The 20,192-nt window shown below is 49.1% G+C and overlaps 1 protein-coding gene across 3 annotated transcripts; it reads left to right on the forward strand.

The window, feature by feature from the left end:
• Positions 1 to 7,416: 7,416 nt before the first annotated feature.
• On the forward strand, positions 7,417 to 18,285 carry LOC116599425. Of its 3 annotated transcripts, none has more exons than XM_032359256.1 (3): positions 7,417 to 9,990; positions 10,584 to 12,164; positions 15,474 to 15,969. In XM_032359256.1, the coding sequence occupies exon 1, from the start codon at positions 8,018 to 8,020 to the stop codon at positions 8,912 to 8,914; it is 897 nt and encodes a 298-aa protein (XP_032215147.1). In that variant the 5' UTR covers positions 7,417 to 8,017; the 3' UTR covers positions 8,915 to 9,990; positions 10,584 to 12,164; positions 15,474 to 15,969. The 3 variants fall into 3 exon arrangements, 1 of the variants encoding a protein (XP_032215147.1); XR_004289368.1 differs by lacking the exons at positions 7,417 to 9,990; positions 15,474 to 15,969 and adding an exon at positions 17,297 to 18,285 and having other exon boundaries at positions 10,555 to 11,286; positions 12,005 to 12,164; XR_004289367.1 differs by lacking the exon at positions 7,417 to 9,990 and having other exon boundaries at positions 10,555 to 11,286; positions 12,005 to 12,164.
• The last annotated feature ends 1,907 nt before the right edge of the window (positions 18,286 to 20,192 follow it).

Consider the following 20,192-nt stretch of genomic DNA (forward strand, 5'->3'; position numbering starts at 1 on the left):
AGAGAGTCCTTAGGCTCTGGACTCAGACCCAGACTCTAAGTCCGGCTCCGCCACCTGCTGGCTCCGCCCCCACTGAGTCAGTGACCTTGGCCAAATGACTCAGGGCCCATCTTCCTTCTTGTCTTATAGACCAGGACAATAAAATTTTACTTCCCAAGGGTGTTTTGAGAATTCAGTGACATAATGCCTGGAAAGGACTTGATGTTAATAGTAGTAATAATAATGATGCTAATATCGATTGAGCACTTCTGGTCCCCCAGATACGTTCAACGTGGCTGACATGTACGAAGGAATGAATGACCTATGACGTGGAACTCAAGGCCTTGCCGGTCCACACCCCTCCCTTGCACCCTTCCTCCCTCCCCAAGCCAGATGCCAGACCTTCATTCCAGCCACACTGGCCTCTGCTCCTTCCTAACGGGCCCCACCTTCTCTCCACTCTCTCTCTCGGAGGCACTCTCCAGCAGGTTCTGTCCTACCTTCTTGCTCTACCCAACTCCTACTCGCCTTTCAGGTGCAAATCAAATATCCCCAGAGGATCTTTGAAGCCTCCTCTGCTGCCCACAGGGCGGGCTGTCAGCTTCACCCTCTCTGTGCTCCCACGCACTTCCTCCACACCCGAATGAGAGTGCTAAACACAAGGGCCAAGCAGGGCACTGAAGGACCTCAACGTTAAACTCATCAAAGCGCCACAAAACCTGTAGTATAGTTTTGTAATTAACTTTGTTTTAGGATACAAAATGTCAGGCACAGAGAAGTTAAGTAACTTGCCCAATGCCACACAGCCCATAAGCAGCAGAACAAGTGCACAACCCCCCTGGGAAATTCTGATTGCAAAGCTGGTGCATAAACAGCACCCTGGGTTCAGGGCGCCTAAGTCTCTCTCCTCCATGTGAGGCTGGGCGAGCAGGAGCTGGGGAGGGGGTGCCGGGGTGGGGGACAGGAGGGATATGACTGTGTTTCAACTGTGTCCCCGCCCCTCACTCCCTCCACCCCCCTCCCTGTGCCTGGCAAACAAGCACCTGCAACCTCCTTCCCCCGATTATTATAGGAAAAACCACTGATCCAGGAAAATTCACCCATGTGTCCTGGTCTTCTCTTTCTGTCCCTGATTTCTGATTGGAAAATTGTGCTATGAGTCCTGTACAAGGGGCCAAGTACAGTCTCTTTGAAGTTGATATATAAAAAGAACTTCTAGTTCATCCAGTTTTTGTTTTGTTTTGTTTTGTTTTGTTTTTAAACCATTTCCACCACCCCACCCCCCCTTGGAGAAATCTGGAGCCTAACTCTAAACAGAGACATAGCATTGGTCATGACATCTTTTCCCATTGAAAAGAAGGGATTCTGTTTTTAAGGAAAAGAGTAGTAGGGGTGCCCGGGTGGCTCAGTGGGTTAAGCCTCTGCCTTCAGCTCAGGTCATAATCCTAGGGTCCTAGGATTGAGTCCCGCATTGGTTCTGCCTGCCTCTCTGCCTACTTGTAATCTCTCTCTCTCTCTGTCAATTAAATTAAATTAAATTAAATTAACTTTAAAAAAATAAAGAAAAGAGGAACAGCGGAACTCAAAATGTCCCTTCCCGGCCAGGCAGCTCCAGGAGGCAGCCAACAAGTCAGAGGAAGGTGAGCCGGCTGAGCCTAGCCCCGCACTCACACATCTGGGCCAGAATGGAGCTGGGGAGGCAGCAATACCAAGACGGGGAGGACCCTGGAAAAATCTTCAGAGTTAGCAAGATGGAAAGGTGCCTGTCCCTTCCTTTGCCACCTCCCCGTTTAGTGTCTAACTCAGTTATTTCCAGGATTCTTGTGTTCCCCACCAGAGGTGGGTCAGGTCTGGGGCCAACTGGTCCTTTGCCCGGATCATCCGTGTTCCTTGCCCTCCCCCCGACACTTAGAAACAAAAGGTACGGCTTTGCCAAGAAGGGCATTCCTTCTAAAACACCAAGTCTGGCTCAGTTCAACATGCACAAGAGGAGGCCTTTGAAGGTGCTCTGGCTAATTTTCTAATAAAGCGAAACTACCCAGCAGGACAGAGGCCAAAACAGAACACACGTCTTTCAAATTCAGGTCTTAATCAGCTCTGTAAAAAATGGATTTTTTTTAATCATAGTAGCTTTATTTTATTTTTTTATTCACATATAATGTTGCTATTTGAAGCCAAAGCTCAAACTCAGGCTGAAACGTCAGATTTGAAAACTGTTTGCAGCTAGAATTGGGAGGCGACCTGGGAGGTGGTCAGGAAATGTGGGGGCGGGGAAGCACTGGGGGACGGTCGCGCGCAGTGACTGAGTTCATGGGTTCGCATGCTCCTGGCCCCATTGGGAAGTCTATGCTGTCTAGCACGTCTTCATGCTAAAAGTCAGGGTGGAATCTGAAGGTGTCTAACACAGGACGTCACCCTCTGAGTGATTCATCAACTTCCCGAGGAGAGGGGACCCAAAGTAAGCAAAGATCTGTGTATAAAGGACTTGGCACACGATGGGGACCTCTCAAAGTCACCTCCTGTCTGCTCTTTGGGCTGCTGGAGAGGAAGTGATGACCATGAGAGGTGTCGGTGGGCAGAGAGCAGAGCTTTGACCACAGAGAGGCCAAGTTCACCATGGGCCCCTGCGGCCACAGGGAAGGGGGAAACGGCCAGGGGTGAGATGGGCCGTGGTGTGTGAGCATGAGCTGGCAGATGAGAGGGGGGATGGGAGAGGACGGCAGGGCGCTCAGGTAGGAGCCCCCAACACCATCTGAGTCTGGGGTTCATCTGAGCCTGGGTTCCAGATGGGAAGCCAAACTCTGACAGCTGTGGACATGTGTGTGCATTTGTTTGCTCTTTGCTATAACATGATTTATTATACATTTTCAACATCTGAATTTGAAAGTCTGAGGTTGGGAAAGATTTGCGCATCAAAAAAAAAAAATTTTTTTTTTTAGATTTTCTTTATTTATTTGTCAAAGAGAGAGAGAGAGAGCAAGAACAAGCAGAGGAGCGGCAGGCAGAGGGAGAAGCAGGCTCCCCGCAGAGCAAGGAGTCCCATGCGGGACCGGATCTCGGGACCCTAGGATCATGACCTGATTCAAAGGCAGAAGCTTAACTGACTGAGTCACCCAAGTGTACCCTCTCTTCAATTTTTTCTCTTTTTAAAATTTACCTATTTATTTGACAGAGAGAGAGAGAGATCACAAGTAGGCAGAGAGGCAGGCAGAGAGAGAAGGGAAAGCAGATTCCCCACCGAGCAGAGAGCCCGATGTGGGGCTCAACCCCAGGACCCTGAAATCATGAACCGAGCTGAAGGCTGATGCTTAACCCACTGAGCCACTGAGGCGCCCCGCCTCTCTTCACTGTTCAGTTCAGCTCCAGACCCCCTTCCTCCTGTTGCTCACACAATTCCTGCATTTACGTTACCTGTAAGGCAGGTAGGGACTTGATCTTGTGGTTACAGATAGGTAACAGGAAAACTGGACACTTTTGCAATAAAGGAAATGGCCTTTCAGAACTCATACTCATAGGTACCATTGGCATTTAAATACAGATGCCCAGTGAAATCTGCATTTCAGGCAAACAACAAAAATATTTTTAATACAAGTATGTCTCAGTGAAAATTATTCATTGTTTTTCCAAAACTCAAACTTAACTGAGCCTCTGGTTTTGGGCTTTGGCTGAATCCAGCAAGCCTACCCATTTGGCACGGATCAGATTATTGGGAGGAAATAGAGATCAACTGCGGAAGTTGTCCAAGATGCCCACAGAGAAATAGGCCACCTGTTCCTCTAACTCAGCAGGGGGCTGAACAGGAAGGGAGAGGGTCAGAGGAAAGAATGGACAGATTCTGCAGTTGGTTGGAGATGTGGAGCAAAGGCCCAGAAGCCGCCCAAGACTTAGAGAAACACTATCTATAGCGTAGCTCCAGCGCTCCATGGGGCAGGACTCTCCCAGCCTGTTTCCCCATTAGCGCCTCATGGCCTGTGGTGATGTGTAAAGAGACAGTGGGAATGTCCTACAGGTGCAGCATAACCAAGGTCCCAGCCCCATTCTTTTCCACATACGGGGCTGCTAAAGTCAGGTCTCTTCCATGCTGTCCTTGGCCGAGGATTTTGAACACGAGGGTGACATATTCCCTTCTTCATTTCCCCATGGGCCCACACTGCTTGGACCTGTACAGTTCCCCACTCTTCCCCACTCTTCCCCAGGGGCACTCGCAAGCGGTCAGCTTCCTATCCTTGGCGAACTTGAGGACCTTTCCTCTGCTTTTTTAGGGAACCGTCGATGAAAATGTTTCTGAGGGCAGAGTTGGGGACAGAGCCCCACAAGCCATAAATCCTGGCCCTCCAGGGGGCGCTCAGTCTGTGATCAAACACTCCATAGGGCCCATCAAGTGCACCTGCAGCCACACCTGGTTTCTCCGTGCTCCGCCGGCAGGAGCAGCCTGCTCTGCTGATGACATAGGCGGTGAGTCCAGAGACAGACCCCCCCCGCCCTTTTTTACCTCTGTGACTTGGGACAGATTATGTGGCTTTTTCATCCAGAGATAGAGTTTCCTTTCACCTTTTGATGTCCTTTCCTTTAATTGTTTTTTTCTTTCTTCATGTCAATTTTTAGGAGTCGAAACAATTTCTTCCTGAATTACAAATGTTGGAGGCAAACAATGCGATCCCTTGCCTGGATTTCTTCAAATCACCTTGCCTTTGCCCTTGGTGGCTCTGCCTTCCTCGCATACACCCCCGGATCAGGGCTCCCTCCAGGATGAGGTACCTTTCCTTGGCCTCTGTTGCCACCTGCAGGACCATTTGGGAGAGAGTTCAGTGACCCTGCATGCTCCAGGAAAGTGAAGGTAGCAGCAATCTGAAGGCTTCGGGCTTCCGGGGTTGTCAAAGACCTCAGGAGGCACAACCTAACCTCATTATCTCTCTGGAGCTCAGGCTCCAATATTTAATTAGCTGAGTGACTTTGGGCAAGTAATTTCTTTGAGCCTATTTCCTCGTCTCTGAAATGTTATTTCACACCCATAATTGCTTTGATCACGATTGTTGATGGGCCATTCATTCATTTACATATCTGTGAAGCAAACACCGTGTCAATACACAGACACACACACAAAAAGCATTCCAGAGGAAATCTCCATCTTACAGTGGCATCCATCAAATCCACAGGAAACTGTCCTTTTGTTGTGACACTTGCTACAACAGACGCATGACCAAAGTGTCCCATGAACTAAGAAGTGACTAACTCTGTCAAGTGCAACCAGGGAAGTCCTCACAGTGGAAGAGACATACGAGTTGCCTGTGAAAACACACATAAGAATTCACCAGGATGTGGAAGAACACACGGGAGTTGTTCACTAGATAGAGAACAAGGGAAGGGACATGCCAGAGAGAGGAAGCAAAGAACCAAAATGCTTCTACCTCGATTGCTCTCGAAACTTCCAAGGTGTGACTGAATTTTCAGATCCTGCAGCAGCCTTGGTAGGAGAGAAATGGAAGGACGGAGAATTTTGCTACCTTCAAAGCGAAGAGATAGCTCCTCACTTTGTGAGCGGTGGGGCCCGGCCCTGCTGGGGGTCTAGCTCATGGAGGAGAAAGAAGAGCTGCAAGGTTGGGAAAATAACATTCTGGGCAGGATCAGGAGGGAGTGGGGTCTGCTTCATGCCCCAGGCTCTGCCACCCACTCAGTGGGCAACCTTGGCTACGGTAACCATTCTTAACCATTCTTTCTATGCTCAGAGCATTGTTACCAATTTACAATAAAAACTGTTAACACAGCGCCCAACACAGACGTGCTCAAATATATGAACGGCTGGTATGACCACTAGGTGTTCACCTTTGGGACATTCTTTTACCTCACCAAGCCTACTTTCCTCCTCTAGAAGATGAGAAGAACAGTGCTTGCCCGCATGCATCTGGAATTCATTGTGAAGATGCTATCAGGTAATAGAGTCTGTGAAGTTCATATATACCTGAGTTATAAATAAGAATGGGATCCTCAAGCCCGCATCTTAAAAACATACTGAGTGCCTACTATCTGGAAGGCATTTTCACTTTCATTGCCCCATTTAGCGTTTCCCACCAACCATCTTAACAAGGTAGACATCCCGTTTTGCTTGCCTTACCTGTAAGAATCAGATGTTCTGTGAGCAGGTGCTGGGACGGAACCGTGAACCAGAGGGGATCACGGGAACTACAGCTGAGCAAAGGGACCAGGCGTGATGCGTGTATGGGCAGCCCCAGACTCCGTGCTTACACTCTCCTGTCCCACTCGCTGTTTCCAGATCTCTCCAGATCTCAGACCTTCCAGTGCCACCTCTGTGTATCCCGACAGCCCTACATTCCTATCTCCAGCCCAGACATCGCTAGTCAGCTTCTTCACCCCTTCTTCCGTTAGACGCTTCCAGCTTAGCATGACCAAGACTCAGCTCGTCCGTGCCTTTCACACAGCTTTCCAGTCTCGGTCCTTCCAGCGACTTGGGGCCATCCTCGATTCCTATCGATCGCACCTCACAGCAGATAGGAATTATTTTTATTCTAGTTTGAAATGCATACTCACAATGTGACCACTTCTCTCCACCTCCAGCAGCCCCCACCTGGCCCAAGACAACACCCTTCTCCCCGGGGTCCCTGCTGTGGCCATGTTGCCTCATGATCTCCTACCATCTATTCTCAATGCATCAAACAATGTAAAAAGCAAATGCCCACTCACTGCTCGAAACCTACAAATTATTCCCCATTTCTTTCATATGAATGCCAAGGTCCATTAAATTTTTACAAAGCCCTGTAAAATGGACCCCTCCCAACAGATATGATTTTGTTTTTATATGTATTGCTTACTGTCTGACTCCAAGCCTAGCAAATAATCCTTTACTGGCACACAGTGAGGACTCTATAAATATGTGTCGAATGGATAAAATGACCATAGTGATTAAGTGCTATAAGAAGATGCAGTCTGGTGGCGCCTGGGTGGCTTAGTCGTTAAGCATCTGCCTTCTGCTCAGGTCCTGATCCCAGGGTCCTGGGATCAAGCCCCGCATCTGGCTCCCTGCTCAGCAGAAAGTCTGCTTCTCCTTCTCCCTCTCCCACTGCCCCCGCTTGTGTTCCCTCTCGCTCTCTCAGTCAAATAAATAAATAATCTTGAAGAAGGAGGAGGAGGAGGAGGCGGAGGAGGAGGAGGAGAAGGATCCCTCTAATAAGAGGCAACTCATAGGGAGGGAGCCAGAATTTCAGCTGGATTTTTATAGCTCCGAACCCAGAGGTTCTTCCACCAAGACAGTGTGCAGTGGAGTGCCTGGCACAGCAGGTGCTTTTGTATGCTCCCTAAATTGGCATCTGAGATGATTTCCGGAAACAGGGAAGGTCTTCCCTCAGCCTCCATCAGAGGTTTGCCCGCTAAGGACACACACACCCTGCCTTGCCTGGACCACTTCGTGTGCGTAGACTTCGTAGCTCCTTAAAATGTAAGCAGTTCCGAAGAGGAGGAGTAAAAGAAAAGTCAACTGGGCTCACGCTGGCTTTTCTAGAGACTAGATGCGCAGCCTAACCCCCGTCCCCCCTCCGCCGCCGCCCCCGCCCCCGCCCCCGCGCCTTCCTGCAGGTGATGGAGACGCTGTAAAGGACGAGGTACCCAGGTCCCGCCTCACGGGAGAGGTGGGGCGAGAACCTGGAACCAGGCTGCCCTCTGCCGGCGAGCCTGTGGAATCGGCGCACGGTGGAGGAGTGCGGGGGCGGGGGTACCAGGCGCCAACTTCAGCCCCGCTCAACCGTAACCCGACGCCCCTCTGAACACCTCTCAGATGGGGCGCATCGCCAAAAAAGGGGACACGGGGTCTAGGGAAGGGCGGGCCCTACGGTCTCACTGAGATGGGTCAACAGACGGTCCGAGGCTGACGCAGTTGTACCTTTGATTCATCTAACCCCCTGCTTTGCGTTCACGTCTTCCGCAGCTTCTGCTCTGGCCTCGCCTGGGGAGGGTCTGCGGGATCAGGCCCCGCCGGGGTCTTCAGCGGGTCCAGGGAGGCCCAGAGGGGCAGTGCGTAATTGGGTGCATGAGAGTGGCCGGTCCTGGAAGTCTAAGGCTTCCCTCGGACTCCCAGGCTCCTAGCCCGAAGCCGGGGAAGAGCCCGCGCCGGGAGGAGGGACGCGAGGTCCGGAGGACGAGGAGCTCCGGAGGACGAGGAGCGCTGGCGGCCCCGCCCGTCGCAGTCCTTCTCCTCCCGCTCGCCTTCCCCGCGGCCGCGAGGGTCGCCAGAGATGCAAGGAGCGGGTGGGGGACGGGAGCGGGATGGGGCCGCGCCCTTGGACACGTAGCCCCCTCCGCGGACCTGACCTCACCTCGGGCCTCCGCCGTCGGGCTCCGCCGACTGGCGCCGCAGGGCGGGCCCCCTGGGGGCGGGCGGAACCGCGGGGACCCTCGAGAAGCACGGTTCATGCCGAAGCGCCTCGGGATCCCCGAGACGTCGGACAGCCCCGAGCGCCCTGCTGCCCTCCTGCACCCCCCAGGGGGTCCCATCGCCGCCCTCGTGGGACCCGGGGGCTGTCGGAGGAGGCGCCAGCAGTCCGGGTGGCGGGGCACGCTGTGCACACCCCGGATCGCAGCTGCCGGACCGCCCGCTTTCGGAACCAAGCCCCTGCTCAGGCTCCTCGTACTGACTGGGACAGGGGAGAGGTTTTCAGCTCAGTTCGAGCCCTGGTGTCCTAAGCATCAGCCTGTCCTTTCTGCGCCCGAGGAAACGGGCAGAGGGGGCTCGGAAGGACCCGCTGTCGCCCAGAGGAAGGGACGGTGTTGTCACCTGGCTGCCTCCCCGACGACCTCGGAACTTGGAGTGGGAAGGGGGAGGGTGCACAGCCTTGATTCAGCCCAAGAAAAGGAGTGGCTTTCTCCCCCACCCACCCCAGGGGAAAATAAACAGTGTCTGGCATTTTCCTGCATTCCTGATTTTTAACCAAACTATTGTTGAAGGTTGGCCACCAAGGGCTGGGTTGGAGGACTTCCCCTCCGGAGCAAACCTACCCACCCCAGGCCCTGGGCGGAGTAGGCACCTCCCCCAGCCAGCCCTCCAGGAACAATGCCCCTTTGTAGCCTGCCTTCCTAGCCCGAGGCCACCCCTCCACGCCCAGGCCTCCCACTCAGAGGACTCCACTGGAGCTTCACTGTGCTTCCAGGTCCCTGCCTGGGAAGGAAACAAAGTGACCTTCCTAATTGCTGGGGGTAGTGGAAGGGAAGGGAAGAGTGCCTGTGCTTTGAGTGTCGGCAGGCACCTGGCTCCTCCCTGCCAGCCTTGTCCGGAGGAATTCTTATTCTCAGGTTCTGTACCTGATGCGAGGTCCACAGTTGTGAAACGGTAGGGGGGTCCCAAACCCAGCCCTGTTGTGTAGAGAAATTATGCATACATATGTACACGCCTGTATACATGTATGAATATATACACACATGCGTTTTTACACACACGTAAATTAATATATGCATTTATACGTGTACATTTTTTCCTTTCCACCACCCAGGGTTGAGAATTAATGGCGTTTTGATGTTGTTCCCTTTCCGTCTAGAGCCTCCAAAACCGCGGCTGGCGTTTGCTTGACAGTTCTTCTGTGTGCCCCAGGAAGGAACACCTCCCCACTCCCTCCTTCTCCCATCTCCCTCTTTCAGCTGCCCCACCTCCCCGGCGCAGGCCCCCTGCCTCCTCATTTAGATCGGAGAGGCAGTGCCTTCTGCTTGGGTGTGCCTCCCGAGTGGTCCTCTCCCTTCAGGCTCTGGCTTGCCCGTCCTCCCTCAATACTCCTGCCAGTGTCTCGGTCCACTGCCAAGGCCTGGGAGGACCTGGTCCCTCCCATCTGCTCCGCAAAAGGGCAGAACCTCAGGGGTGCTGGGAATAATGGTTACCCTCTCCACCCTGGGCAACTGTTGGCAGCCTCCACAGGCATTCACACAAGCTAGAGCCAGTCCCGGACCAAAGATGACTGCCAAAGCCCGGAGCAGTGGATGCTGGCTATGGGGTCACTGAGGGACCACAGACTGCAAGTACAGACTGGGTGACTCCTTGGAAAAATATTCATGTATGGGGTGCTGGTAATTTTGCAGGAGGCAAAAATGAGGTCCTTGAACTCACAGCTCCATACATTTCCAACCTCCCCTCCGACCCCTCCCTTTCCCTGCCTGCACTCCTCCTCTGTTTGCACTGGCTGTGGACCACTTCTTGCCAAATGACTCAGTACAGTGGGGAGTTTTGCTTATTTGAGGGAGGCCTGTATACTCTACAGGTACCAAGACTGTCACACACACACACACACACACACACACACACACACACTTGAATTAAATAAATAAAAATAAAATGCCCAGAAACAGATAACTGATCCCTGTGAAATTTACAATCCTTGATGTCCACTGGATGTTCGCATCAACCAAAAGCAAGACCAGGGTAATCCATGTGGGGCTCATGGACCTCAGTAACCTTGAGGCAGGACGATCAAGGAAATATTGTGCAGGCTCCAATCTGGCTTGGAATCCTGGTTCTGACACTCCCTGTGTGATCTTGGACCAGTTATTCAGCCTCTCTGAGCTTCAAATTCATCTTCCTCAAAAACAGAATTAATAATTCTTAATCTCAACAGGGTTGTTGTGAAGAGTAAATGAAATAACACATTTGAAAGTTTCCGAAGTACATCAAGTGCTTAGTAAGTGTTCATTTCATTGTCGGCAGTTCTATTAGAAATGAAGCCAGAAGAGGATTTCCATCATTACAGGTCAAAAAACCTCTGGAAATGCGGTCCATCAAGGTCTTTGGGCCCCTCAAGCAGGACCTAGAGCTATTTTGAAAGGAGGACGTGAAGGGGGAATGAGGACTGGGGGTTCAGGGACTTCCCTCCTTCTTGTTTCCTGTTGAAAACAGAAGGTGCAGAAGGAAAAAACATGGTTTTCTGGTGCAGAAGGAGAAAACATGGTTTTCTGGTGCAGAAGGAGAAAACATGGTTTTCTGGCAGCATGAGTATGTTTTGGCAACATTTAAAAAATTGTCCCCTTTTCTGATCAATGGGCTCAACTCCGGTCTCCCCCTCCCTTCCTTCCTGCCTTCACCCCTTCCTCCTTCTCCTCCCTCTTCCTCCCCACATTTCCTCATCTGAAACCTGGCAGTCAGAATAATTCATAGGGTCACAAGAAGGGCTAAGTGGGATAACACAGTCAATAAATCAGCCCTCTCTCCTTTAAGCGGTCTCTTATTTTCCTCGTCCCCGTTGACTTCTAATTCTCCCAGCTCCTCCGTCCCCTTCTGCACAGAGATGGAAAGTGAGGCTGGACCAGGCCCAGAGACAAAGGGTAGGTCTGGGAAATGTGTGGTGCCTTCATGTCATTCCACCCTATTTGGATGATTGTCATCATGATGGGCTGCTAATAGCTTGTCACCTAGCAAGCTCCTACCAGCGGCATTGAAGAGTAAACAGCTCCTGAATTATTTACTTGTAGGAACTTTTCACTGGGTGTGTGGTCACAGCATGGAGTCCTAGAGTAAATAAACTCAATACTGTAATTTGATTCATTTTGGGGTCGTGCCTAAACTCAACAACATTAAAAATGTACCTGTCTGTGCTGAGGACTCCTTGGGCAGGTAGATGAATGGACTTGCCGTGTTCGTCTTAGTGCTTTGTTTGGGCTTAGAGAGCTGGCTTCTCCTTTTGAGGAAGTTAGGGCCTAAATGTTCTAGCGTGCTATGGGAAAGGCAGTCCTGGTCCAGGGCTATGGCTGGCTGTTCTGGCACGTCAGCATTCCCCACCCCTTACTCCCCACGATGTTGCCTCCTTTTATAGTTCAATCTGGATCAATGGCTTGGAATTGGTTCATTCAGCAACCATTTACTATGATGCCTGCACAAGCTGGGTGGGAGGGGTGGTAATAAAGACAAGACCCCTTGCTCAGGACAACTCTGAAGGGCTATCCCGGCTTCAGAGCCCCCCAAGGGCCTGCTGAGTCCTTTGCTATGACAGCAGCAGCCCACCCTTTCCTTTGCTTGATGCTGTGTCCTTACATCCCCTTTCAGGTGATGTCCCTGATCTCCTCAGTGACCTTCCTTCATGCTGATCTCATGTCATCGTCTGATTCCTGATTCCCAAGCTCAACGTGGAGCTGCCTGGAAGGTGGGCTGAGACAGACCGGGGTTTAAATCCTGGCTCTATCACTTAGTACCTATGTAATTTGAGGTAAGTTATCTAACCTTTAAAATTTCGCTTTTCACCTGGGGGAAAAGATTTTAGTAAAGATTAAATGAGTTTATATAGAGTGTGTAAGTACCTGGATCACTGAAGCAGTGATTAAAGAATGTTAGTTCTTCCTTTAATATTCATTAAACAGGATATCTCAACTCCTACTAGAACTTTGATGTCAAGTTTATACATTTTACTAGAATATACTTTTATGTTCTCGAAAACAATACTGCATCTTTGAAGAGGTGACTCGTTAATGTTTTAATTTTTTTTTTAAGATTTTATTTATTCATTTGACACAGAGAGATCACAAGTAGGCAGAGAGGCAGGCAGAGAGAGAGAGGAGGAAGCAGGCTCCCCGCGGAGCAGAGAACCCGATGCGGGACTCGATCCCAGGACCCTGAGATCATGACCTGAGCCGAAGGCAGCAGCTTAACCCACTGAGCCACCCAGGCGCCCTAGAACACTTTCTTAAGTGAAGCAAAGTGGTTAAGAAATCAGAGGGAGAATGGATTTGGTTGCCAGTAAGGGAGCAAACTAACCAAATGACCTATCGAATCACGGCAAAATACCCTCACGTGTAGAACAGGATATTAACAGTAGATACTTATGACAGATGGTATTTTCCTTGAATGTCTACAGTAATATTTCTCATGCTAGCTGCTCTTCCAGAATGACCTTGTCATTTTGGAGCGCCTAGGTGGTTCAGTCCGTTAAGTATCTGCCTTTAGCTCAGGTCATGATTTCAGGGTCCTGGAATCGAGTCTCATATAGGGCTCCCAGCTCATCAGAGAGTCTGCTGCTCCCTCTCTCTGCTTATGCGCCCTCGTTCTCTCTCTCTCAAATAAATAAATAAATAAAATCTTTTAAAAGAAAGAATGAAAAATAAATAAAGAAAATGACCTTGCCATTCCTGTCAACAGATGACATCTAATTCCCATTCCCCTTGTATCCTGCCTGGCCTCTGCGACTCCCATGACCATAGAATGTTCCAGAAACAGTGTTCTGGACCTTCAAGGCTAGATTACATGAGACCAGGTCATTTTGTCTGGGTTTCATGTAACATCCCCACTGGAAACCAGCCGCCATGCTGTGAGAAGGCCAAGGACTTGGAGAAGTTTAGCAGTGGAGATATCTGCTTAGCAACTCAAGCTGACAGACCGCATCGACTACCAGTCAATGGAGAGAGCCATCTTGGATGTCTCGCCCCACTGGGCCATTAGATGCCCACGGCCCCAGCCAACTGTGACTCCATGAGGCCCCAACAAGAATGGCCCTGCAGAGCCCAGTCCAACCACAGACCATGACAGGGAATAATCAACTGTTGCTTGAAACCACTAAATTATGGCCTGGTTTGTTATGCAGCAGTACAAGCCCAAACTCTACCTCCTAGGGCTCTTGTGAGATGAGACAAGGCAGACAAACAGAAGAAGTGCTTGATCAGTGATTACTACACTCGGAGAAAAGGGTAAACTTATTTACATGGGGAGATAGAAGATGGGGACACATAAACTCAATAGTAACCAGACATCTTCTGAATCAATATTTAGTGAGCCCCTGTCCCATGCTCTCTCTAAGATCATAAAATCTCTGAGGAGAAAGGAATCTTGAAATTCTTCTAGTTCTACCTGGCCCCCAGGAAGGACATTCCTTCAGGAAAGTTTGCTCAATCCAACAGTTACTTATTAACCCCTGCTCTGTGGGCACTGACAGAAGCAGAATACCAAGATGACTGAGACCAAGGCCAGACCCAAGCACAAATGCAGGGACGGCATGACCCAGTGTGGTATCTGCACGTCCCCAGCAGAGAATGGGCGAGCCACCTCATTGTTGGCCAGCTCTGTTCACACACCTTCCCCACGCTCGGGCTCCTGTCGATCTGTTTTTTGCATACCTACTTGTATTTTGAGTGGCATTTCTCGGGTTCTTTGCCTTCTTGTTCCGTATCCTGAAGTCGACTATTTACACAGGCACTTGCCCCTCTCAGCCCAGGCTCCCCCTTCTCAAGGAAGGACCCTGTGAGGGCGGTCCCTGGGTCTGGTGGCCACCCGGGCCTCGGTTCCTGGAATGACCAAAACCAAAGAAGAAAAGCAAAAAGAAGAAGAAAGTGAAGAGAAGAGAACAAGGAGAAAATGTATCCCGTTATGGGCGGGTCCAGAAAAATGCCAGAGATCTTCATCCACGCTGGCGTCAGTCTACGTGCTGCCGTCGGAAGCCCAATCCACATTCATTGCAAACGACAGCCTAAGCGGCTTTCTCAGCCTTCAAAAGTGACATGAAGGTTTTCACAGGCTGGAATTTTCATGGACAGCAGAAACCAGTTGTTTTTTGTTTCGTTTGTTTTAAATCTCGGAGGGGTTCACCCAGCGTTCACTGCAGCCAAGTAGTTAAGAAGCTGCTACAGTTTATGAGCCATCCCGGGTTCCCACGCACAGACATGTCTTATGGCTTCTTAAAATTATCTATAAAAAATGTGTCACACCCCATGAGCTTCCCACAGATAGAGGGTTAGAACTTTCATTTTCAGTGAGAAACGGAAGTTCCATGGCACAGATGAGAAAGCCTTCATCTTCTCTTGGGAAATAGAGGGAGAAGAGAACCCACCAGAATAGCACTCACAGCCCTTGGAAATCCGCCCTCCTCCTCCTCACCTGATTCACCTGCTGTGAGCTCCACCCCCACCTCCCAGGTGTCGGGACAGAGCAATTTCGCATCCCTTCATTACCCATGAGATCACTTTGGGTCCTCATGCTCTTTCTTCTCCTTTGAAAACGTTATCCCGGGACACCTGGGTGGCTCAGTTGGTTAAGCGGCTGCCTTTAGCTCAGGTCATGATCCCAGCATCCTGGGATCGAGTCCCACATCGGGCTCCTTGCTCGGCAGGGAGCCTGCTTCTCCCTCCGCCTCTGCCTGCCACTCTGACTGCCTGTGCACACTCACTCTTTCTCCCTTTCTCTCTGACAAATAAATAAGTAAAATCTTAAAAAAGAAAGAAAGAAAGAAATGTTATCCCTTGTTTGTACTGATGTTTCTCTGCATGTCTGTAACAGGAGTTTATATACAACCCAACACAGGGCCCTGGTGTTCCGGGATTTGCTCTATTTTGTGGCTACAATGTATTCATACCATGGAATAGGGGCAGAATCTGTTGTTATCTCTGAAGACAGAGCAGCCGCCTTCACAAGAGGAAGTCCTAAGAAAAAAGGAACTTGGTGGGGAACAGGGGAGCCAGTTTTCTGTGAAGTTTGGCAATGGGTGGGGAGACTTCATTGCTGATACATTCTCTTGGTTTGTCTGGTTTCTCAGCACTCAAGAACGCTCCTCGATTGAGATGTGTCTAGAGGGTCCTGACAGACCCTCCGAGATGGGTCTGAGGTGTTCTGCTGAGCCTCATAGGATGCGAAGGACCAGGGAAGTCATGACGCCTCTCCTAGAGAGAGATGACCCGTGGTCATAACAAGAATGCCTTTGGAAAGACAGACCTTCATTCTTGCTTCCATTTGGCATCAGTCCCAAGGGCCTCCATCTGTTTTCTCATCTGTGCCCGTGCCCCACGAGCAAATCTGCACCATCTTCTTCTTCCTCCTTTCCTGCTCAGGGGTGAAGACAGCTCACATCCTGGTCTGCGACCTCCATCCTCCTGCAGCTGGCCCTGGAAGGCTGCAGCTGCTTTTCTGCAACTCTTGCAAATGAGTCTATGGTTTACAACAGCACAGATGGCAAATGACACATCAAATGGGAGAGGGCAGTTGGTTGGGGGTCTGCCTCCAGCTCTGTTGTTCCAGAGTCCTGGGATCCAGTCCCATATCAGGATCCCTGCTCAGCAGGGTGTCTGCTCCTCCCTGTCCCTCTGCCCCCAACCCCCTTTGGCTTGTGCGCTCGCTCTCTTGCTCTCTCTCTCTCTCTCAAATAAATAGATAAATAAAATCTTTTAGAAAAAAATAAAATAAAGGCCAGGGAGAAGAAACTACAGCAGAGGGAGCACCCAAATTCTCAGTGCTGTGAATTGTATAAGACTGATGGTTCACAGACCTATACCCCTGAAGCAAATAATACATTATATACATTAATAAAAAATAAATAAATAAAAACAAAATAAAATGTGAATTAATGTCTTTTTTTTTTTTAGCTTTTTTTTTTTCAGAAAAACAGTATTCATTATTTTTTCACCACACCCAGTGCTCCATGCAATCCGTGCCCTCTATAATACCCACCACCTGGTACCCCGACCTCTCACCCCCCCCACTTCAAACCCCTCAGATTGTTTTTCAGAGTCCATAGTCTCTCATGATTCACCTCCCCTTCCAAAGGAAGCAAATAATACATTATACATTAATAAAAAATAAATAAATAAAAACAAAATAAAATGTGAATTGATGTCTTAAAAAAAAAAAAAAAAGTTTGGCCACGGTCACAGTGTTTACCTGCAGCCCACTAAGCCTGCCTAGCTCTTCGGACCTCATCCAAAGGGATCGATTAGGATACTCATTCAAAGGAAAGAACATTTGTGTGCTGAAGGTTAGGAACAAAACAATTTTCAGGGATAAGATCTGCTTGCATTTTTTAGTCATCAAAAAAGAAAACTAAATAGGTCTCGAGTTTCTTTTCTGATCAGTTGCATTTTCATTCTGTTCAAGACACTATCTCCCTCAGTGTCAATGGACTTCATTTCTCATTATTTAAAAAAAATTTTTTAAATATTTTATTCATTCATTTGACAGAGAGAGAGCAAGAAAGGGAACATAAGCAGGGGGGTGTGGGAGAGGGAGAAGCAGGTTTTCTGTTGAGCAGGGAGCCCGATGCAGGGCTCGATCCCAGGACCCTGGGACCATGACCGGAGCCAAAAGCAGATGCTTAACCAACTGAGCCACCCAGACGCCCTTCATTCCTCATTATAACAACTCATTTCTTCTTTGCTCTTTTCACTGACTCAGTGTGTGAAATAGTTTTCACGTTGCCTTGTGAAGAAAGAAACAGCATGTCCTTATGCTCTGTTAGCATTTGGAGAAATGCCTACACAATCTCTAATTTCTCGAAATGAGCAATTCTGAGACTCAGTCCCTATGTAAGTGCACTGAAGGGAGATATGTGTTCATGATCTGATCACCTTCCTTATTTTCTTTGTCCAGCCCAGCAGCGTAGAGCTGGAGACCTGCGTGGGGCAGCATGAAATGCTTCTCCCGGGAAGAGCATGGCTCAGAGGTCTATCGCCTGTGAGCATTTGTGATAGTATCAGAACTCTGCCCCTGGACTTCACACCCTGCCTTAAGAGCCTGCCAGTGGAGGTAGGAAGGAGGACACACTGCTCACAACGGGGCTGATGTAACAGAGGCTGTTGAGGAAAGACTTCCTGTGGGCCCAGCGAGGGGCTAAGCATGCCTCGTCCATCTTCTTGCTCTCACACCATGATCCCATTCTCCAGGTCATGTTGTTCTGGGAATGTAAATAAACAGACTAGAAGGCAAGGGCATTTGACGAACTGATAATCAGCGGGTCAACTTGACCATGAGTTCCTTGAGCTTGGGTTCTTCATCTTAATCTCAGTTTTATTTCTGCAGACCAAAACACTGGAATGCTCACTGACCATTTCTGGGTAGTCCTTAAACAGACTTCAAGACTGAAGGGAGCAAGAGGCAGCTCAGGCTGCCAGTGAAGCCAAAGTCCTGGTCCTTTCCAAGGGAATATTGGATTTTCTCGGAGATGAGTCTGAGCGACGGACTATACATGTGTTCCATCTGGACCATCTTGTCATCAAACTGTCAGGGCTGTGAGTCTTGAAGACTACCCGGGCATACTTTTCAGAGTCCTCAGAATGTTTACTATCGGTGCTGCTCAATCTTCATTTTTCTGGAGTAACTCTTCCAGTCTCTGAAATCAAATGACCCAAAACAGACTGGAATTATTCAGGGAAGCCAAAAGATTAGCACCTGTCCACAACGATGGAGGGTTCTCCTCAGGCCGACAACAGGAAGACCCCTGTTCGACAGCCTCCCCTTTACTCAGAGTGGCTGAATGTATTTGTAAATCTGTGTCCCTTCCTTAAGTTTGCAACTTCCCTTCTCAAAATGGAAACTTATTTGGAAATCTTTTGCTCATTTAAAAGCTTTTTGGCAGGGCACCTGGGTGGCTCAGTGGGTTAAAGCCTCTGCTTTCGGCTCAGGTCATGATCCCAGGGTCCTGGGATCGAGCCCCACATCGGGCGCTCTGCTCAGCGGGGAGCCTGCTTCCCCCTTTCTCTCTGCCTGCCTCTCTGTTTACTTGTGATCTCTGTCTGTCAAATAAATAAATAAAATCTTAAAAAAAAAAAGCTTTTTGACAATAAAAATACATATAAATAGTATGTCATGTGGGAATGACTGCACTCGTGATCTACCTTTTTATGAACTCAATTTATTCCTTTCAAAAAGATAAACTCTGACTTTATATAGCAACACCATTGGTACATATTCAGGGTGTTTGCCATCCCTTTGCAAATTATATTCATTGGTATTCTCCCCCTGTCCCCAGTCATAGTCTGTAAGGCGTACAGTACAAGTGCATAACTGTACTGTTGGCCTACTCTTTGTGTATGGTGGACATGGAGTGTCCAGAAAATGGAGAGTAAGTAGAAACTCTAAAGGCCTGGGTGGCTCAGTTGGTTAAGCATCTGTCTTTGGCTCAGGTCATGATCCCAGGTCCTGGCATCGAGTCCCGCCTTGGGCTCCTTACTCAGCCTGCTTCTCCCTCTGCCTGCCGCTCCCACTGCTTGTGTGCTCTCTCTCTCTCCCTGACAGATTAACAAATAAAATCTTGAGGGGGTGGGGAGAAACTCTAAAGGTGTATCATCTCACATTTTGCAGCCTGATGATTCTAATTTTATAAGTTTATTTTCAGAAGCCAGGGAAAAATATTTGCACTGAAAGCCCACTCATAAATACCTCTTCTCCTTTCCAGATAGCACAGAAAATTCTAAAACAAAGAGTTATGTTTCCTGACTCTTGGCAGAGCCCTAGCTGCTTCAGGATTGAGAGAGAAGGTCTACAGAGAACATATAAGTCATTTATTAAAATCTTGAGCTGAGACAGTCCCTTGTAGGAGAAAGCTCAGTGGTTTTAAGTACATGCTTGGGAGCTGGACAGTGGGATGGCAAGACCCAAGTCCATTTGCTGACTGTGCAATCTTGGACAAGTTGTTAACCTCACTACCAGCCCTTGGTGCCTTCCTTTGTAAAAATCCTCTGTAAAGATGCACTTTAGTAGAGTGTAGAGAATGTAAGTGCTCAATAAAATCAAGGTGGTATTGTTATCCTGACAATTATGACACCACCCAAGTCATGTAAACAGCCAGTCGAGTTTCGGAGACTGTGTAATGATGTTATTCCTCAGACTCATCTGATTTCCTACCAATTAAGTCCGACCTTTGCTTCTCCCTTCTATAAAACACTGGGATAATCATGGTAAATAAAATAGCTTTGTGTTTCTAAAGCCAGATCACACTCATATTCTCATTTGATCTCCACGATAACTCTGTTTATGTAAATGAGGAAAACCTTGTTATCTCCATTTTCTAGGTAAGGGACTGATGGCACAGAGAGGTCAGGTGCCTTGCCCAGCTGATAAAAAGTAGAATGGGACTCAAAGCAATATCTTTGTCTCTGGGATGAGTAGAAGAGGCCTCGGCATGAAGGGTCCTCACCCTAGGTCTAGCTCCCGGCCACCATGTTCCCCAGTCTATGCCAGTGATCCAGTTTCGCTGCTATCTTTGGGAGTACGCGGACTGGGAGCATTTCTCCTCCACTGCCTGGAATTCTGGATCCCCAGTCTGCTGCCTGAAACTTCAGCATCTGGTATCAGCTTCTTATCATGCCCAAGGTTGTACCAGCAGGGGTTAGTGGGACTCATCTGGCCGGGGCATATCAGACTGTTTCTACACATATGAACCCTCCTAAATAACATCTTTATCTTCTTTAAATATCAACATGCTCACCAAAGTCAACTTAAAAAAAAAAATTGTCACAAGGAAGCATCAGGCTGGAATGGATGGATA

The sequence above is a fragment of the Mustela erminea genome, chromosome 9, assembly GCF_009829155.1.
Source record: "Mustela erminea isolate mMusErm1 chromosome 9, mMusErm1.Pri, whole genome shotgun sequence".
Lineage (NCBI taxonomy): Eukaryota > Metazoa > Chordata > Mammalia > Carnivora > Mustelidae > Mustela > Mustela erminea.